Here is a 19818-nt window from a genome sequence, read left to right as displayed (position 1 = left end):
ACAGAATTCAGTGACTAATTGCTGGTATTTTTTTTTTTTTTTCCTCAAGACTCTATTTATATAGGCTGTCGTGTTGGGGGTGGGGAGGAGCAGGCTTTAGTCTTGGGAGGACTGCTGTTTCCTGCTACTGCCATCATTAGACAGAGGCCCATGTGGCATTGATGTCCACACTTTGTCTTTATTCTTGTATTTTTTTTTTGTCATTTCGACATTTGGTTCTTTGAACATCTAACATCCCTTTTATGCTTCTCATCTCCCACTGAAGATTGTTGTATTTTGTCCCCCACCGAAGCTGCGTTTTCCTTTTGTCAGATTTCTCACTTTCTTCTTTAATGTATTTTGATCAGTGTGGCCATGTAGGTCTGGGTTTTATTGGGAGCTTTTCATCTTGGCAGTGGCTCTCAGGGGCTTGGGTCTTCTTGCAAAAGCCTGACTCTGCCTCAGGTCCCAGAAGCAGGCCTTTCCTGGCCAAAACTACCAAGAGCCCAGCCTGTCATCTGCCAAGGGATATGCTCTAGCCTAGCAATTCTCAAACTTAAGCATGCAGTGAAAAGCAACAGGATTTAACCAGGATCTGTTAAAATGCAGATTGTCAGGCCTCTCCCCTGAAGCTTCAGTATGTCTGCTGTGGGACCTGAGAATTCCTGGTGCACGACTTCCCAGGTGATGCTGGTACTGACAGTCCAGGGACCACATTTTGAAAAGGACCGTTTTAGTGTAATTGCGCAGGGCCCTCAGGAGGGGAGGATTGCTGGAGACCAGATTCCCTTTCCCCGTACTGGGCCCAGCTCTCCAAAATTAGATGATGACAGCTGTTGGCAGTGGCATCGTGATATTTAAACACTTTTACAGTGATTTCACTTGCCCTAAGTCATTTGATGCAGCAGATCTTTGGTTAAGCAGTATAGCTTCTTCAGTTAAGAAGCTCATTTAAGTTAAGGACTTTTCCTTGGCCTTTCAGCTACTAGTGTGTGGTGTTCCCCCAGTTTAAATCTGCATCTCTTAGCTCGTATTCTTGAGCTTTAGGATCCTGTCACTTAGTAGTAACTCACTATGTGACCTTGGGGAAAAAAATACTTAACCTCTGTGTGACTTAGTTTATTGATTAGTAAAACAGGGGTAAAAATATCTGCCTCATAGAGTTGTCATGACAACTCTGAACATTTTTTTAAGAGAGAAACTGCATGTGGGCGTGCACAAGTTGGGGGAGAGAGGGAGAAGCAGATCCCCACTGAGCGAGGAGCCTGATGTGGGGCTCAGTCCCAGGACCCTGAGATCATGACCTGAGCCGAAGGCAAATGCTTCACCAACCGAGACACCCAGGCGCCCCTTGACTCATATTTGAAAAATACTTGAGAGCTATGAAAGGACGAAGCTCCAAAATTCATTCTCCTCCTGACTGTGAGAGGCTGCCCTTAGTTTTGTGCTTCTGTTATCACAGGAGGCCCAGGAGAACCTACTACCACTCCCCAGACAGTGTCCCTGGCTGTTAGGACAGGGCTCCATCACTTCGGAAGGGCACTTCTCCCTGGGGTCTGCCCTGAGGGAACTGGAATATAGCAAGTCCCTGGGTGGCATTTGCCTCAGGAGTTGAGGATGAGGCTGTAGCTGATGGGCTGGGTCAGTGTGAGAAGTCTAAGATCCAAGGCGAGCCCCTGGCAGCCCACTTCACCTTATGCACTTGGAGAGCTGCTGTAGTACAGGCCATGCCGTGCTCAGCCCTAGAATGGGCCTTCCGGGCTTAGTTTAGAGGGAGGAGAAACCAAGCTGGTCTTTTTTGGGTTTTCTCTCATTCTACTTCTCCTCCACCTTCTGATTGGGGCATTCTCAGAAGTAGCTGAGGTTTCAATTAGAAGGCTGGCCCTGGTAATGTCATTAATACTGAATCTATTGAACATAACATGTGAGGAACTGCTATATTCTGTATTTCATTTAATCCTTACAACAATCTTAGGAAATAATCTTCATTTTACAGATGAGGAGGCAAAGACAGTTATTTAGGTCTGTCTGGCTCTAGAAGCCATAGTCTTTACCACTGTGATGCTGCCTCCCTGGCCCCTGCCCTGATGTTTCCTTCTATAGTACCACTGTCCCCCTCCCAGGGATGCCTGGCCTTATCCTGTTTCCAGGGTCCTTTGCCCCATAGCTCAGTGTCTCCAGTCCAGGCCTATGCCAGGTCTTTATTTACCTTTGTACCTTCTGTAGAACTTATACAAAGCCTTATACAGAAGGTGACCATATGTCCCATGTATACCTCTTGTCTGAGTGCAGTAATTAATAGTACCTCCTCTCACTCTGTAAAGTGTCCCGATTTGGACAATAAATTATGTGGTCACTCTGCTTACACATGACTGGTTCCCCCAACCCTGGGGCAGTGGCATTCTAACAGAAGACCTTGGAGGACAGAATTATCATTAGGACTCAAAGAAATCACAGATGGTAAAACGTTAAGCACTTTTATAGGCCAGCAGGCAAGAGAATTTAGACAGTCTTTGCTCCACGCCCCACAAACCTACCACAAAGAACTATTTCTACGTCCAAACTTGAGGCCTGTGAAGGTCTCCAGGCTGATCTCAGATTTCGCAGGGCTGGGGTCTTACTGTGACTTCATGGAAGGTCTGACAAGCAAGGCCAGGACATGGGAAGGAGTGCCAGAAGCTTCTGCTTTCCTGCCTCTCTTGGGCAGAAGCCAGCCTTGCCTAGAAGTTGCCTGTCCTCACCACCTTGAGCTTCCTGCAGGAAAGAGCCAAATGGGGGCGGTGGGGTGGGGTGGGTTAGTAGGGGTGCGGGGGGTGGGCGGTGGCCCTTCCCACAATGTGGAACTCAAGCCTGGTGGAAGCCCAGGCTCCGGGCCCCAGTGCTGTGTTTCTGTTCAACTCAGGCTCTGCCCCCTACCCTAGATGTGAAAGCACACACACCCTCAGCCTTGGTAGGCATAAGCCCCATTCTAGGCTGTGTCCTTACCCCATCTGTAGGCAGCTGAAAACTGCTGTGCATATGTTGGTTCACACTTGAACTGGTTTAATGTTTTTTCTTTTAAGCTGCAATCTAAAATTCAGCCAGACAGGCTTTAATGAGCACTAAATCGTCAAGCTTTTGTTTCCCTTGCTATTCAAGCCATAGAGATTCTGTATTTGATTCTGCAACAATTGCTGTATCTTAAACAAACCATTTACATTTTGACATTAACTATTTTATGAGTGTAACTTTCTTGTTGGCATTAGAATGGTTCCAGCAGAAGGCCTTTTACCGATTTATTAGAAAATGTTTAAAGGGTCTGTGGAAGGTGATTCTTAACATTGTCTTTGGGGAGAAAAAAAGACTTTCATCTGATTTCATTTGGGTAATACATATGAACTGTTAGCCTTTTCCTCCTATCTTAATGACTTTTGATCATGCTCAGGCCATCCTTCCAGGTGCCCTTCCTGGTCAGGCCCTCCATTTTTCAGGTTACACCTAACATTGGACTCTTGCACAGTGACTTGTCTAGTAATGTGCCTCTCCACATGTCCTTGTTGGCTGTTCATTTTGTCTAATAAGGGCAAGAATAATTTTCATTCTTTGCTTTGGCCCCAGGCTGCTGAGCCAAGTGCTCTGTGCACTCTGGGCCCAATCAGGATTTGTCGACCAACCGTCAGGACAAAGAGCCTTGGTCAGACAAACGGAACCATCCATCATTCTGTCTCCAGAAGCTAAGAGTAATTGGAGCTTGTCTCCAGTTCTTAAAGATCTTCACAGAGTGGGAAGGCCCCACTCCAGTGCCTGGTGACTTGGGCCTCAGGGCCTCAGCTGAGGGCAGGCCTTGTAGGTTCATTCCCATTTTAGGGCAAGTTCTGTGTCCTCCTTGACCTGGAGTCCTCAGCCTGACTGGGGTGTCATCAGTCCCACTCCACCCAGTGTTCTCCTCTGTGACAGCAGTGGCAAGGGGCAGGAAACCCATTCTTACTCAAACCAGGGGATGGATGAACCACACTAGATGGAGCTGGCCAAGAAGGCCTGTTGATCCATCCCCATGGAAAACCAGGAGCCTGGGTGCTGCACTTGCCTCTCAGAACCGTAACTAATCGTTCACAAAGATCTTCCCAAATACCAATGATGCAAAATATTTGAATGGTTTAACATATTGTTCACCATATTTAAACTATCAGAAACCTTAAATATCTGAGCAGAACCTCAGCAAACAAAGGATATTTTGGGGACTTGTTATGTATGTTGTACAGCAGAGAGATTTGTCGTCTATATGACTTCCAAATCCTATAAACAAAGCATTTCAGTGTTGTCATTTTCAGCTATGGACCATCCCACAATTGTTGCTTTTACTTTTGCTGTTAAGAGATGGCTCTGTATGTCAATTATTTTTCAGTAAAACTGGGGGAAAAGGAATGGCTCATTCATAAGCATTTCTGCAGTTTGTTGCAAAAGCCAAACAGGCCCTGCCTGATTCCCTTGGCTCTCATAAAGGAGAGGAGGAAGTTGGAGGGAAGAGTGTATGATTGCCCAGTGCATGCCTCTGAGCCCTTGGGAGCAAGATCTGAGTGAGTAAAGAAGTTCCTTCCTGAGCCACCAAAGGCCTATCTAGAAGGTGTAGGGCCCGCAGTTCAAAACAAAGACTGGCTAGGTGATTTCCCTGCAGCCCCCTTATCCTGTGGATCTGGCCCATGCTGGCCCCCCACCACCCTGGGTGATGGAGATGAGCCACCAGCTGGTGTGGATGACCTCACGTAACCTCCTCTCTGTGTTCTCTAATAAACTGGATAAATTTTACTATGTGAAAAATCTCCCATATGCTTTAGCCTAAATTTTCTTCTGCTTAACCTTGTTACTCCTACCTTGCCTCCCTCAGACTGCCTGAGACAATTACTGGGAGGCATTTGTTGAATAATTATAGGCCACAGATAATTTCTCTTTAGCTCTCAGTCTTGCAGTTACCCACCCTGTGGCCTCCCTTTAGCCAGCTCTAATTAGCTTCTTTGATCCTTCCTCTCAGTCTCTCCCTCTCACTTGTTAATCACCTTTCTCCCCCATGAATTCTTTTTGCCCTGGCTTCGTCCATGCAGCTGGAGGAGTGCATGAGGGCCGCTCAGTGGGAGGTGGTACTTCTCTGTCTGGACCATAGGTAGCCCCTCCTACGTTTGAGAAGCCTGAAAACCCAGGGGCTCCTTAGCAGAAAAGTAAAAATAGTAATTGTCATTAAGTAGTATAATACTTTATGGTAAAGCAGCTATTAATTGAATGCTTGGTATTTGCCAGGAATTGTGTTAATCTCCTAATATATTATCATATTTCATCCCCACAACAATCCCAAGGGATAAATATTACTAACTCCTATTTACAGGTACAGAAACTAAAGTGTAAAGAGGTTTTAAGTAACTTTTCATATCACACAACTTGAAAACACTGGAAAGGAGGACTTGAACCCATTTCTCTCTGCTGCCAGATCAGCTTTTATTCACTGGTTTGTTCACAGAGTTTGGGCTTCTGCTGAAACACAAGTGTAGATCCTTGGCTTTGGGCCTGCCCAAGAACACACAAACAAAACATGGAATAAGATGTCAAGTATTTATCCTCCATGTAGGAGAGGCCTTCTGAATCGAGATTACAAAACTGGTGCCAAAGCAAGCTGGTGTGGCTCATGTGTCTGAGCAGCTGGAAATCTCCTCCAGTAGAAAACGAAACTGACAAATTCTTAATTTGTTTTAATTCTTAACTTACTCTTCTGACAGTTTGATCTCTCAGATGATTAAGGGAATCATTGGAAGAGGACCTCACTGAAGTTATATTCTGAGCAACAGAGAGGTTATGTTAAGTACAGTGAAAGTGCTGGGGACCTTAGCAGGAAGTGACCAAGTTTGCAGAAGTCAAGAGAAACACAGATTATAGAAGGTCCAGGAACAAGTAGATAGGATGTTGGGGCAAGAGCTTCAAAAGGAAGGATGACTCAGTCTGAGAAATGAAATGTGCTCAATGCAGTCACAGGTGATTACTGCAGGGAACAAGGGAGGAGATGCCTGGAGGCCAACTGGGGGCACAGGGAGCAGTTAGGATTTTTTATGTAAGATGAAAAAGGGTGAACAAACAGAGAAGGGTGTAAGGCTCTGACAACACTGTTGGGAATACCTAAGTAGGGCAGGGGGTGAGACCTGGGATACTAGGAACACAGGGACCTGCCCAGGCAGGTAGTGTTCAGAGTGAGAGTGATAGCTAGGAGGGCAGCAAGCCCCCTGCTTTAGCACATGAGTCAGTGCAGCAGGTGATGTGCATCCCCATCCTCCCTTACAGTATGTGTTTTGCCTCTGACTTCTCTTTTAAGGAGAGTGGTCTTCCTGAGGCACCCGGGTGGCACAGTCAGTTAAGCGTCCTACTCTTGGTTTTAGTTGAGGTTGGATCTCCAGGGTTGTGAGTTTGAGCCACACATTGGGTATAGAGATTACTTGAATATATAAAACTTAAAAAAAAAAAGTAAACACACATATAACTACTACCCAGGTCAAGCAGCGGAACTCTCTCATGCTCCTTCCTAGCTTAAACTTACTTTTCAGAAAGATTTGCCATTTTGTGAGCTTAGACCAGTGTTAAAGACATAGAGGGATTCTACAATTCAGGAAAGCATTTAGCAGAGTCTCATGATAATCTAATAGGTCGGGTAGAGAAATGATAAAGACAGGTGGATTTGTAGCTGCTTGAACAGTCAGATCTAATAGATGTTTGTTTATGAATGGTTCAGTGTCCACAACAGAGCCTTGACTGTGGTGTTGTGCCAGAGATCTCATGTCAGACTCTCCTGACGAACCTGCATTTAGTTCCTTATGTGAGGACCTGGGGGCAAATGACATAGATCAGAAAGGGCTAGCCACCATGTTGGGTACATGACAGAATGAGGATCCCAAAGTATAGTGACGTGCTAGGATGAAGGGCTTGGGTAGCCAAGTGACATTTTAAGTCTTGTTATTGAATTTTTAATTTCATAAAAACCCATATTTGTTGCTTAAAAAAATAAATCCTGCCACCCAAAGACAAGTGTGTGATGTCATACGACCCATACCCCTTGTGCTTAGGTTCAGGGCCATGTTGGAGAACCTTTGGCTCATGTGAACAACTTTCAAAGATTGGATCTAGACAGGCCCAGGGTGAATCAGCTCTGCAGCACTATTGCCAAAAACTTTTCTGTAACCTGAGGCATTGATTGCAGAGTGGTCCTGGGGCAAAGGCAGCTGGGTGCACTGGACTCTGGAGGGGTGGGCCAGGCAGGAGCCCTGCAGATAGGCTGGCCAGATTTTGAAGGGAGCTTTCTCCAGGCATTTGGCTCCTCCTAAGCTTCAGAAGGGGTAACCTGTCAGGACAGAGTCAGCGGACCCTCTCTGCACTAAGAGGACAGACTTGGGACCAGGAGGTATAAGCTTCCTAAAAGCAGAAGAGTTTAAAACTCAAGGTGGTGGAAAGCTGCCTGTTTGAGGGGCCATCCCCTACCGCTCTAGTCTTCAAACATTGGGCAGCCAGTTGTCAGAGGTGCTGTACCAGGTCAAAAGATTGGTAATGGGGTCCCGTTATCCCAAATGTGAGTCCTCACATTAGTGCCAGACTTCCCAGTAAGGATCAGGTGGGACATTTATGAAAAATCAGGGTTTTAGCCCTATCTGCTGAGGCTTTGATGCAGTAAGGATAGGATAAGGGTTAGAATCCATTAGAATTTTGAAAAACTGCCCCAGGTGCTTCTTGGTGGAATGACTGATTCTACAGCCTGTACAGCACAAGTACAGCATCTTGTGCAGGAACGTCTTGGGCCAGAAAGTGAGGAAGTGCTGAGAGAAGGATGGAAATAAGTAAAAGAGACACTGAGGGCAGAATGAAAAGGCTTTGGTGGTTAAATCAGAGATGGTTTGAGCATCAAAATAAACAATGATAGAAATAGATTATAACCCATAGATTAATCGAGAAGCCATGAATCCATGCTGATACAAATGAATGAGTGAGAAAGTAGAAGAGCCTCCTTTTGCATGGAGTGCCAGCACGTACAGGGAGGAGTCATCGCTGAACATATAGAACTAGTGGGAGGAAGTTTGATGAGGAGCAGGCCGTCTTCATGTCTCGAGGTGTGTCTCCCCACAGAATATGTATTAGATTCAAAGGGGCAAATGACATCTTTACAATGGAGAAATCTGGCAGACGCCACTGTGACCAGTGATCAAAGTGAGCATAGGCCCCTTGTGGGCCCCTCTGATGAGACGCACTGAGAGAGACTGCTTGTGCGGTTCCTGCCAACACCAACGCGTGGAACCTCAGTCTAACCGTGGGAAGACATCAGACTGAGGAATATTTTACGACTGGCCTGCACTCTTCAAAACTGTCGGTATCGTGAAAGACAAACACAGGCTAAGGGGGGAGTGTCGGGTCGAGGGGTCTTGAGGCATGCTGCTGAGGTCATTGTGCCAAGTCCTGGATTGCATCCGAGACCAAAATTGTTCTTAGAAAAAGGATATTTTGGGGAGTGGGTAAAATCCGAATATCTGTAGATCATATATTAATTTCCTCATTTGATAATTATACTCGGTTCTTATGAGGGAGACACACTTGCTATATTCAGGGGTAAAGGGGCAACTTTCAAATGTTTCAGGAGAGAAAATAATATATCTAAATATGTAAAGAAAGAAAATTAAAAAGCAGGTGCAGTAAAATGTTAACAATTGGCGAATCTTAATGGGAGTACCTTTACTGTTTTGTAACTTTTCTGTAAGTTAGTTTTCTGGGTCATTTTCTGTAATTTTTAAAGTGCCCAATCTGAAATCATTTAAGGGAAAAATAACACAGTGTTCCTGGTGATGGTCATGCAGCATTATATGTGAGAGTGATCAGAGGCCTATTAAGATTCTTTAGGGCTACACCCTGAGGCCGTTTCTCTTTCGGGGTGGGGGGGTGGAGGTTGGATTTGATGTGTGTCTTTGCGCATGCCCTGCATGTGCAATGGAGGCCTCTTACAGCCACTCCTGTGGACACTGTCGTTGAGGTGGCCTGCGTGTGTCCCACGTTTGCTTACATGACTGGCTTCTGGTTGGAGCTGTTTATGCATAGGCCCAGCGATACTCCTACCCCCCAGGTCCAGATGGAATCTCTGGAGTGGCCCGTGTGCTTCCCATCATCCTCGCTGTGGCCTGAGCCTCATGTTACAAGCTGTATGTTCTGGTTCTCCTGGGGGCTGCATGTCCACGTGGAAGAGTTGTATGTGGCATTTATTCTTTCAGTGAACCTATTCTGTGTTTATTCAGGTTGGTAACTGTCCGTCTCTTGACTGACTAGTTGATTGCTTACCCCCATGAATTCCTGGATGGCAAGCCAATATCGACCCCTAACGAACTACCTATTTCAGGGTTGCACATCCTGTAAATCCTTGTGTTCCACAGATGATTAGGACCTTGCACTGGGGTACAACAAGTGAGGCCAGCAGAGAAGGCATCGTTCTCTCTGGGGAGAAAGGGGAGCGGGTACCAACCACTTCCTTGGACGGGATTGCAGACGATCAACCTGACCATGTCCTGCCCTGAGATAGGCCCCCTCTCCACACACACCACATGGAATCTTCCCCGGAAGTATTTCACAACAATGGCACTTTTATCCCTTTGTTGTTAAGACAATGACAAAAAAATCATCATGTTACTTAGAAATGTTGTGAGGACTCATGAGAGCACATGCCCTGACGTGTGGACAAGCATAGAGTCTGGGTTCCGACCAGGACCCGATGACATGGACTCTGTTTGGGGATTTCATCTTGGTATTTACTCAGCCCCACGTGATAAGTCAATAATAAGCCTTATTTTCCAGAACTCTGCCCTTTTCCAGTTTTTATCCTTTTCCAGTCATTCAAACTCCATCTTCAGTCCTCATTGTCCAGTTCCCCCCAGACAGGATCTCTGTGTACTATTACCGAGCGTGCAGCCCAGACACCAGCCCCATCTGCTATGTGGCTGTGCGACTGTACAGTTGCACGGGACCCACCCTCAACCCGACCCGGGCTTGGTTTCAGGCTCTGCCCTCGCCATCTTGAAGTTTCTAAGAGTTTTCTCACGTGACCCCCACATCTCCATTTTTCCCCACCATGTCTCCATTTTGCACTGGCCCTAAAAACTATGTAGCCAGTCCTGAGTGCCAGAGAGGGAGAGGCCACTCAGGAACCTTCATTGGGCAGCACTCTCCCGGGGTCCCTGAACAGGCGTGGCCGTGTGCCCTGGGATCGGCTCTCCCACCTTCCCCCGGGCTGCCCCCCAGATATTCAGTTAGCTAACATGATCTCTGACCCTCGGCAGATTGCCTCCATCGGCTACCCTGACCCCACCATGATTACGTGGTTTCTGCACATGTAATCATTTCTGTTTCTGTAATCTGTCCCCCTAGCCCCACCCAAGATTTACAGAGTCGAAGCTGTTGCTTTCCCTCTGCACAGAGGCAGCTGACTCACCTGCTGATTGTGAGCATCCCAGGAACCCAAGTGCTAATGGTGTTTATTCAGCCCAGCCGGCTTAGCCTGGAACGAGGTTTGGTCTCATTTATCTCATCAGAGACGAGCTAGTCCTTAATATCCTTCTGTTGACTCTGAGCACAGCAGCGCCACGATGTCGCTGAGAGGCATGCCAGGCCCCTGCCCCCCTGATGCGCTCAACTCCCCAACTGTCAGGCCACCCACCTTCCCTCGACAAGAACCGCCTTTCCACCCCACCCCTGCACGGGCCACAGCTCCGTCCTGAGCCTGCAGATGGGGTTTGAGGCTGGCACCCATGTGCCCAGGCATCTGTGTTCCAAAGGGTATGGTCCGGGTGCCTTGTAGCAAACTCCATGTGATCATAATGTCTCCATCACATTACACTGGTGGCATTTTGGTTCGTTAGCTGTCGTATCTTCAATGCCAAGTAGCCGAAGCTCTGCCTTCCAGGAGAGGAAACAGAAATGGAGGGATGTGTCCCAGGTCATCAGCTCACGTACACAGCATTCCCACCCAGCATTCCCCAGGCCCTGGCCCTTGCAGGTCCCCTAACCTCACTCTGTTGCTTGGAGCATTTCATCTCCCAGAGGACACAGTGATGAACATGCAGAGCCTCTACGGCTGAGCTTCCAGGGGAGGGGGAGGTTCTGGGAGCACATTGGTATCTGTCCCTTGCAGCGGGCTGCTCAGACTCCCTGCCCTGCCTGGTGGCCTGAGTGTCATTGGGAGACACACGCTCCTTCCCCAGCCTCCCTCTGTTGTGTTCCTCAGCCTTTCGGCTGGACAGAATTAAAAGACTGTTTTCGGAGGGAATTATATGGAACCCCTAAGGTGTATGTGGCACCACTGAAGCCTGGGGAGGCCCACCGTCACTTGGGCACCTGACCATTTAAATTGGTCAGGAGAAAAGGCCCCGGGCTGGAGGCTGCACCTGGCCACAGACCCATGGCCTGCCAGACTTGCTCTACTCACCTGGGTTCTTGGGGCCTCTGTTCTGGGCGAGGAAGTAGAGTTATTGCCCTACAAAAGTGATCTTAGTAAGGAACAAAGTACCAGGCTTTCACTTTCCACTCTCACACCTTTCTCTCAGAGTTCTGCTGTGTCCTGCCTTGATTAGCTGCTCTCCTAGGGGAGGCAGTGGGACACAGCCATTTTCATCGTGACTGTGGGTGCTCCTGGCTGATAGCAGCCTGTCTTCTAGAGACGAGGACTACTTTCTGTCCTGACTCCATTGTCGACTCAGGACTTGGGTTGCTCAGGCCTGGGCGGCCCATAGAGGCCATGGTAGTGGTGAACTAAGATGGACCCATGCTCCATCCACAAGCCCTTCCTTGTGGCCAAGGGGGTTGGGACCCACCCCATGAGGACCATAAGCCTTAGAAGAAGTAGCAGTGTCTCAAGGGAAAGGAGGCAAGGGTGTCATACTGGGAGGGGGATGGAGGGAGGGTGGGCAGACAAACCTGACCTGACCTAAGCGTGCTGGGTCATGCCTCGCTCACCGTGTCCCCCTGTCTCCTCTCCTATCCCTAGGGCCCCTGTCCTGAGGCAGACTCTGCTCCTAGGCCCTCTCTGGTGTCTGTGTGCCTTGAAGGGACTTGTTACCAACTCTTTGATTTTACTTTGGGTTTGATGTGTGCTGAAGGAGGAGGGGCAGGGTGGGATCTGCTTGCTGGGCTGAGCCTGGGCCTGCATCACCCTTCCTGGGCCCCGGCCAGCAGCCCTCCTTGGTGCTGCCAGCAGCATGGCCACCTGACCTGCATTGGTGCCCCTCATCAGCTGCACCTTTTGGCTCCCTTCACTGTTGCTTTCCAGGGCAGCTGTCTATTGAACGGTCTCACCTCTGCACCCACTCAGGCACCTGTCCTTCCTCCTGTCCACGAGCTGTCTTCCTCAGCATCTCTCCTCCAGGCCAGCCTTCCTGGCTTTTCCAGCCCAGACCTTCCTGTTGTCTCTCAGAACCACCACAGGCCTTAGGTTCAGAGCCTCCTGGTCTGGCCTAATGTTACATATCATTCATTCATTCTGTAACTTCTAAGTAAAGTCTGACGGTGGGGTCTCCTCCCCTGTGAGCCTGGCTTGTTCTGTGGCTGAGAGCTGGCTGATTTTCCTCGAAGACCTGTCCTGCCTGTGGGGCTCCTCCAAGCCGTGGCTCACCCGGACATCTTTCCTGGGACGGACTGCTATCTGGCCCTCCGTGACTCACACTGGGGCTTCTATGGACAAGGAGAGCGAGGGGCCTCTGTCTCTTACAGGCTTTGGCATCTTGTCTTTCCTCCCCATCAGTTTATTCTCTGTTGGGAGGATCCCAGGGGTTTGCCTTCAGGGTCTGTGCCATCCCCTTTAGGCCCAGGTACTTTGTTTCTTGTCAGTGCTGTGGTTCCTTTAGGGATTTGAGCCTTCTGCCTCTTCCTAACAAGTGCGACATGGGTGAGCCTGGGTCCCCTCTTTCCCAGCACTGCCTCATGTTCACGACAGGGCTGCTGCTCTGGGTGGTGCCGGTTGGGCCCCCCTACCCAGCATGCCTAAGTGGGTCTCTTAGGACACCCCTTGTCTTCTGAGGTTAGCTCTAGGTCTTGTTCTCAGCAGATCTGTGGACAAGCACAAAGCATCAGGTGCTTCTCTGGGGCTCCTTGTCCCCACCACTCAGGGCCCATGAGGGATGGTGCTCCCTGTGAGGCTGCTGTGAGGTTGGGTCTCCACAGCCTCCCTTCCTTGGGGGCAGCTTTTGATGTGTGTGTGAATTTGTCAGCATGGTCGTCTTTTCCTAGAAGAGACCCTGCCTGTCGCGGGTGAGTGTTCCTCAGGCACGTGGCGGTACACACAGTCCTAATTAGCTCGCGCTTTGATGGAGCAGCTGCCTTTCTCAGGCAGGGGAAGCAGGGGCAGGGGTGGGCTGTAGCTCCCGGGCCCTGCACTAGCACCCACCTGCCTGTCTGGAGGGGAGCTGTCAGCCGTCCTTCCCCAGAGACCCAGCTCGTCTCCAGGCTACTCCTCAGACACACCAAGGGAGCTGCAGTGGGACGGGTTGGCACCCACCCTGCGCATACTTTATGGCCAGAAGGACACAGACAGACTCAGGCGCCTCCCACATGAAGCAGGACAGCTGCCTCAGCGTGCCAAGTTGTGTTTGGAACTTGAAGCTGGGGGCTGCTAGGGTCAGGCTCCATCACGAGGCCACTGGGCCAGCTTTAACGGAGCACCTGCTATGTTGCAGGCCGTCTGCTGCAGGCAGCATTGTGAACTCTCTCGTTATGTGCCTCCCATTTCCTTTGGGTCTCAGACCCTGCCTCCCTGTGCAGGGTGCCTGCCGTGAGGGACCCTTGCCACAGGTGGGGGTTAGGAGGAAAGGTGCTTTTTCGGACTCTGGGGAGCTGATGGCCTTGCTGAGGTGAAGCAGCCAGAGCCAAGAGGAGATTCAGTGCCTTTTGTGTTGTCTTTTGTGGGTGTTTTTTTATTTTTTTTAAGATTTTATTTATTTATGAGAGACACAGAGAGAGAAAGGCAGAGACACAGGCAGAGGGAGAAGCAGGCTCCATGCAGGGAGCCCAATGTGGGACTCGATTCCGGGTCTCCACGATCATGCCCTGGGCCAAAGGCAGGCGCTGAACCGCTGAGCCACCCAGGGATCCCCGATTCAGTGCCTTTTGTGGGCCATCTGGGTGAGTGTGAGAGCTACTTGGTGACCCCTGGTCTGGCCCCTCCCCTTCCTTTTGGCCTCAGGCTTTTTAGGAGCCTGCCACCTTCTTCTCTGAGGCCTCCTAAGTGTCTAGGGAGGGAGCCTTCGCCTCTCTCCTTCCTCGAGGGCCTAACCACACAGGTCCCTGTGCTTGGCACTTGCTCCCTAGTTGATCACTAATGTGATCTTGGAAAGCAAGAGGTTCCTATACATATCCCTTGCCTGGTACCCCGCCCCATGCAGGTCTCACCAGCCAGGTCCCTGTCGTTTCATCCAGGAGAGTCTTGCCTGAATGTTTGGACCTTCTCACTCTCTCCAGACAACAATGGGGAAAGGAGTTCCAGAGGCAGCTCCAGGTTTTGAGTGTCACAGGTTGCTGCGTGTTGGCTGGTGCGGCCCTGGTTGCACAGGTGTTGATTCATTCTTGCCCTCTTTTCCTGGGCCCCATGACGTGAACTGTGTGCTGAATGCTAGGGGAGCTACTGTCACAGTGGGGAAGCATCTAGGCTGGTCCTGTTCTAGGATCTGCTCACCTTAAGAGGTTCTCTGGATCTCGCTTGTTCCTCCTGTCCTTTTCCCACACCATTGACTGCATGTTGTCTGTGTGCCCCACCCAGGAGAGGAAAGGGTACTGGGTCCCAGCCTGTGGCCTAGAGGAGCTCCACTCAGAGGAGAACAGACCTTTTAGTAATTGCCCCCTCAGGGTATGACTGCCTGGGGTCATGGAAGGAAGAGGACGCAGTGGAGGCCGGGGGTGAGTGGGGGAAAGCTTTCCACCACCGGGACACTGAGTAGCACCTTTAGCATCAGGAGGTTTTTAAATGATAGACGTAGTTTCCCTTCCGGGATCACTCCCCCTTTGGCTGCCAGGTGATAGGACAGTGTGGGGGGAGCCTTTGGCCCTATCGTTTGGGCCACAGACCTTTGTACCCAAGTGGACGTATAGCCCTTTGTCTGTTTACCCAGCTGTGTTCTAGCTTGTCCCAAGTAGGAGCCTCCCTTGGGCACCTTAGTTTTCCCCAGGGGGTGACTGGTGTGTTATCATCCCCCTACCCACCCATATCGAGGGGCTGAGTGTTGCAGCATGCCCCCAGCTATTTGAGAAGGTCAGTGTCATGCTGTCCTGTGCTCTCTCCCTAGCAACCCAAAGGTCCAAGTAGAGGCCATTGAGGGAGGAGCCCTGCAGAAACTGCTGGTCATCCTGGCTACAGAGCAGCCTCTCACTGCGAAGAAGAAGGTATGTTTGTGCCTCTTACTCCTGCCCAGCCCCTAGCATAGCTGTGGAAGCTGGAAGGCCAGGTTCACCCCTTCTACCCTTGGGGATCCGAGTGGTCGTGTATCCACTGGGTGGGTGGCATGAGGGGGGAGGTCCCACTCAACTCAGGCAGTGTGGCAGCTTCCAGGCAGGGCATCTGGAGGTCTCAGTTCAGCTACCATGGTAGTCTCGGGTACCGCTGAGACTGGCATCCTGTCTGGGCCATCACTGGTCTGATGGTGAAGGTCTGGCTATCACAGACCTGTGATCTAGGGTGTAGCTGTACTTGAGGGTGGCCAGTGAGGCCGAGAAGAGTGGAGCTGGGCTGTAGGAGTTGGGCCTCTGTTGGACCCTGGGCAGGGCCAGCTCCACATGTCCCCTCACTCTCTGCAGGTCCTGTTTGCACTGTGCTCCCTGCTGCGCCACTTCCCCTACGCCCAACAACAGTTCCTGAAACTGGGGGGGCTGCAGGTCCTCAGGAGCCTGGTACAGGCCAAGGGCACAGAGGTGCTGGCCGTGCGTGTGGTCACTCTGCTTTATGACCTGGTCACTGAAAAGGTGAGTGCTTGGACCTTCCATGCCTCTGTGTCACCTCGCTTTATTTTGCTTCTGGCCATTTGACCCCAGCCCCTCCCGCATCTCGTCTTCCCTCCTGCCTTCCATCCTCCTAATGGTGCTCCTGGAAAGGAGAATGTGTCAGCCTGTGCTGGGCAGACAGGTCTGCTGTGGGGCCTGAACCTAGAATCTCTGAGACTTCAGGGAAGATTCACAGGAGCTTTCCCATGGAGTGTCTTAGGGAAGATGACTGCTAAACTAAAAACTGGTGGCTGGTTAGGATGGGGAGGATGGAGGTGCTGACGGGCCAGGACAGGGTGTACAGACAGAGGAGGCCACGGGATCGAAGACCAGAAACGGCCAGGAGCTGCCCTTCCTGGAGTGGCAGGTCATTTGGTTAAAGCCTTGGGTGGGGCGACGGGGAGCAGGTGGGGTGACGGTGGGGCTACGGGGACCCTATGAAGTGACTGGGAGCAGGTGGGGTGACAGGGAGCCTGTAGAGTGGAGTGGCTGTGCCTGGGGGCCTGTGAAGCAGCCAGAGCACCACTCAGCCAGAGGCTGCAATGATGCTGAATCTCAAGATTCTAGAAACCTGGACCTGCCTCCTCTGGGAGCTTTGGCTCTGGGCAAGGGCTCAGAATGTGTGCCCTCGGGGGCCTGGGACCAGGTTGTTGTTGCCTGGGACAACCTGTTGTTGCCACCCTGGAGGAGACTTGCCTACCAAAGTAGGCCCAACCCACTTCGGTCTTTGTGAGCCTAAAAAATGTCCTGATTCTGGGGAGTGTAGACCCAGTCGGGTCCAGGTCCTGACTCCGTGGCTCCAGAGAGCAGCAGCAGGGCTTTCTCACTGGCTCTCTCTGGCCACACTCTCCCTGGAACAGTGACTGCGGGTTTGTGGTGCAAGGCTGGGCAGCCGCGGGCACCACTGCTGAGTGTGGGGGGCTGGGGCCCAGGCTGCCCTGCCCCTGCTCTGGACTGGGGATCAGAGCTGTGCGGTGCTGCCTCCAGGCCCACTCACTGCTGTGCACATGCCCCCCTCTCTCTGGGCTGACCTCACCTTGCATTCTTTTGGCTTGTATCTCTCCCCCTCCCTCTTTCCCTCTTTCCCTCCTTTTTCCTCTCTTTCTCTCTCTCCAAGCTGCAGAAACCCGAAACAGCAGGCAGCCGTGTGCTGCTCACATCCAGTTAATTGGGCCTGGGCCCAGTCAACTTCCTGGCAACGGGCTAGCAGGCCTGGAGAGGGACGTGCGTGTCAGCTTGGCCTCTCCCAGGAGAGACTGACCTCTTCCTGGTGCACGAGGTGTCTCTTTGCTGTCCCAGCCCTGGAGTGGCAGGTGTACTGACACTGGCGTGTCCCCTGTCCCCTCACAGCTACCCCTCACAGCTACCCCGGTGTGCTGTGTGTGCTCGCTGCCCCGGTGTGTGCTCCTGGGGGTCCTGAGGCAGCCATATCATCTCCACAAAAGAGATGATGCAGTGCCTGCCCAAGGCCATTTGGCCATCAGTGGTGGAGCAGGAATTTGAACCCAGACTGCTTGCCTCCACAGTACACTGCTGAACTAAATGTATCCTGCTGTTCAGGAATCATTCAGTTAATTTTCATTCTGCTAGACCTTGAGCTCCTTGAGGGCAAGGATCATGGCTCCGCCTGGGTTTCTCAGCACATTTTGGTTTCTGTGGCATATTGCACAGTTGTTCCTGATAAATGGATGGACAGACCTATGGGTGGGTGAACACATGTGAAGCCATGAATCTAGCTAGTCTTCTCCACGCTGGGCCTTTGCACCCCGAAAGTATGGAGGAAGACAGGGCAGGCGGCTGGTGAGCCCCATGCCCTGCTGTGTGAGTGGCAGCGCTGACTGCTCTCTGTGTTCTCTCCCCCAACCCCCATCCCTGGTGCCCGCACGTACGGATGGCAGATGTTTGCCGAGGAGGAGGCTGAACTGACCCAAGAGTCGTCCCCAGAGAAGCTGCAGCAGTATCGCCAGGTGCACCTGCTACCCGGCCTGCGGGAGCAAGGCTGGTGTGAGATCACCGCCCACCTCCTGGCACTCCCTGAGCACGACGCCCGAGAAAAGGTGCTACAGACGCTGGGCGCCCTCCTGGCCACCTGCCGGGACCGCTACCACCAGGACCCCCAACTCAGCAGGATGCTGGTCAGCCTGCAGGCTGAGTACCAGGCTCTGGCCGCCCTGGAGCTCCGAGATGGCGAGGATGAGGGATACTTCCGGGAGCTGCTGGGCTCTATCAACAGCTTACTGAAGGAGCTGAGATGAGGCTGCTCCCTAATGCAGGGACCAGACTGGGACATCAGTGAGGCTGGCGGGCACCAGTTGGGGTGGGCTTCTCGGGGTACACTGGCCAGGAGGGAGGACTTCCCTACTGGGGTTGCCCACCATCCGGGCCGTGCTGGCTTGGCCATTAAATGGAGGTATGAGGGCCACTGTGTGTCGTGTGTCTCTGCAGACTGGACACAGCCCTGTGGTTGGGGGACTGCCTAGGACATCTCTAGGGTAGTTGGGCTGGTGCTCAGGTAGATGGGCACTGATGGTGGGTGGTCAGGCCTGGGCACCCTGTGGTAGGCTTCCTGGAAGAGGTCTGGGCTCTGGAGTTGGAAAACCACCCAGGGCTTCCCAGGGCTCTTTACCACCCAGGGGTGTATGACCCTGGGAAGTCATGTGTTCTCAGGTATCATGGGGGTGGGGGTGCCTTGACATGAGAGAAAGCATGCCTGGCACCCGTGATTGTCCCCCTCCCCCTGGCTCCTGGGGAAGGTCGGGGAATTGTCCCATGGCTCCCTGTACACTGTGCCCTGGAAATGGCTTGGAGGCCACTGGCAGTGGTGGCAACCCAGGTGCCGTGTCTGCGGCCATCAGTGCTGGGACTCATGGGGAGGACTGGGGGCTGGCAGTGCCCCAGGGGCCCTGGCATAGGCCGCACCCCTGGAGAGCCGTGGTCTCCCTAAGGCTGAAGCAGGAGCCCAGACCCACCCAACCCATCTGACAGGAGGCCCCTCGCTGTGCCCCCCCCCCAGTGTCACCACAGTGCTCTGTGGAGGAGGCCACCTCAGAGGTGGGGCAGCAGAGCCTGGCAAGTCCTGGCCCTCACCCCGCAGGGCTGAGCCAGGCTAGGCACCTGCTGCACGTTGCCATGGCAACCCCGGCCCTGGGCTTTCCTGATTTGGATTCTGGTACGTTTGTTTTCCAGCCTTTCCCAGTGCCTCACGGGCTCACGCCTGCCTCCCCATCCAGGCGTGGCATGTAGAAATCTCAAGGTTATTAAGCTGAGGGGAAACTGAGGCCCAGACAAGCAGGGTAGTGGCTGGCTTCCTTCCCTGCGGTCCCTTAGCTCAGCCTCACACCCTCTCCCGCCCACCTCACGCCACAGCACACAGGAAGCTCGGGAGAGAGCTGTTGCCTGCACACGTGCCTCCTGGGGGGCAGGAGGGACACAGCCTCTTGTGCCAGGGTAGGAGCCTCGAGGCTCAGGCCCCACGGGGACCAGACGCAGAGGCTGCTACATGTTAGGTACTATCTGCCTCACTGCCTTTAAAACCTTTAAATTGCCTTTTGAGTGTATCTTACAAGGAAATCATGGATCTGAGAGACTAAGTGTTCTGCCTGAGGTCACATGGCTTTTGGGTGGCAGAGCCAGGACTTGGGTCTTGCGTGCTGTGGAAGACTGGATGTCTCGGAAAGTGATGATGTGACTCTGACAGGCAGGGTAGGGGTCTGGGATGGAGGGTGGAACAGGGCAGGGTACAGAGAGGAGGTGCTGGGCCCTGGCTCAGGCCAGGGTCAAGACAGTGTCAGCAGACTCTGGGGGTGAATTTGAGGGGGGATGTGGCTGTGAGCCCCTCTGGGA

General features: G+C 51.9%; 1 protein-coding gene across 2 annotated transcripts in view; it reads left to right on the top strand.

Moving 5' to 3' along the window:
* SIL1 (SIL1 nucleotide exchange factor) overlaps positions 1-18397 on the top strand; it is a 219446-nt gene extending 201049 nt beyond the window's left edge. For both annotated transcript variants that reach the window (XM_038552319.1, XM_038552318.1), the window contains exons 8-10: positions 15285-15381; positions 15793-15957; positions 17874-18397. In XM_038552319.1, the coding sequence (XP_038408247.1) occupies positions 15285-15381; positions 15793-15957; positions 17874-18230 (619 nt within the window). In that variant the 3' untranslated portion in view covers positions 18231-18397. The remainder of the gene's footprint in view (positions 1-15284; positions 15382-15792; positions 15958-17873) is intronic.
* The last annotated feature ends 1421 nt before the right edge of the window (positions 18398-19818 follow it).

Source organism: Canis lupus, chromosome 11 (assembly GCF_011100685.1).
Source record: "Canis lupus familiaris isolate Mischka breed German Shepherd chromosome 11, alternate assembly UU_Cfam_GSD_1.0, whole genome shotgun sequence".
Lineage (NCBI taxonomy): Eukaryota > Metazoa > Chordata > Mammalia > Carnivora > Canidae > Canis > Canis lupus.
Note: the sequence above shows the minus strand (reverse complement) of the source record. Positions and strands in the feature narration are given on the sequence as shown.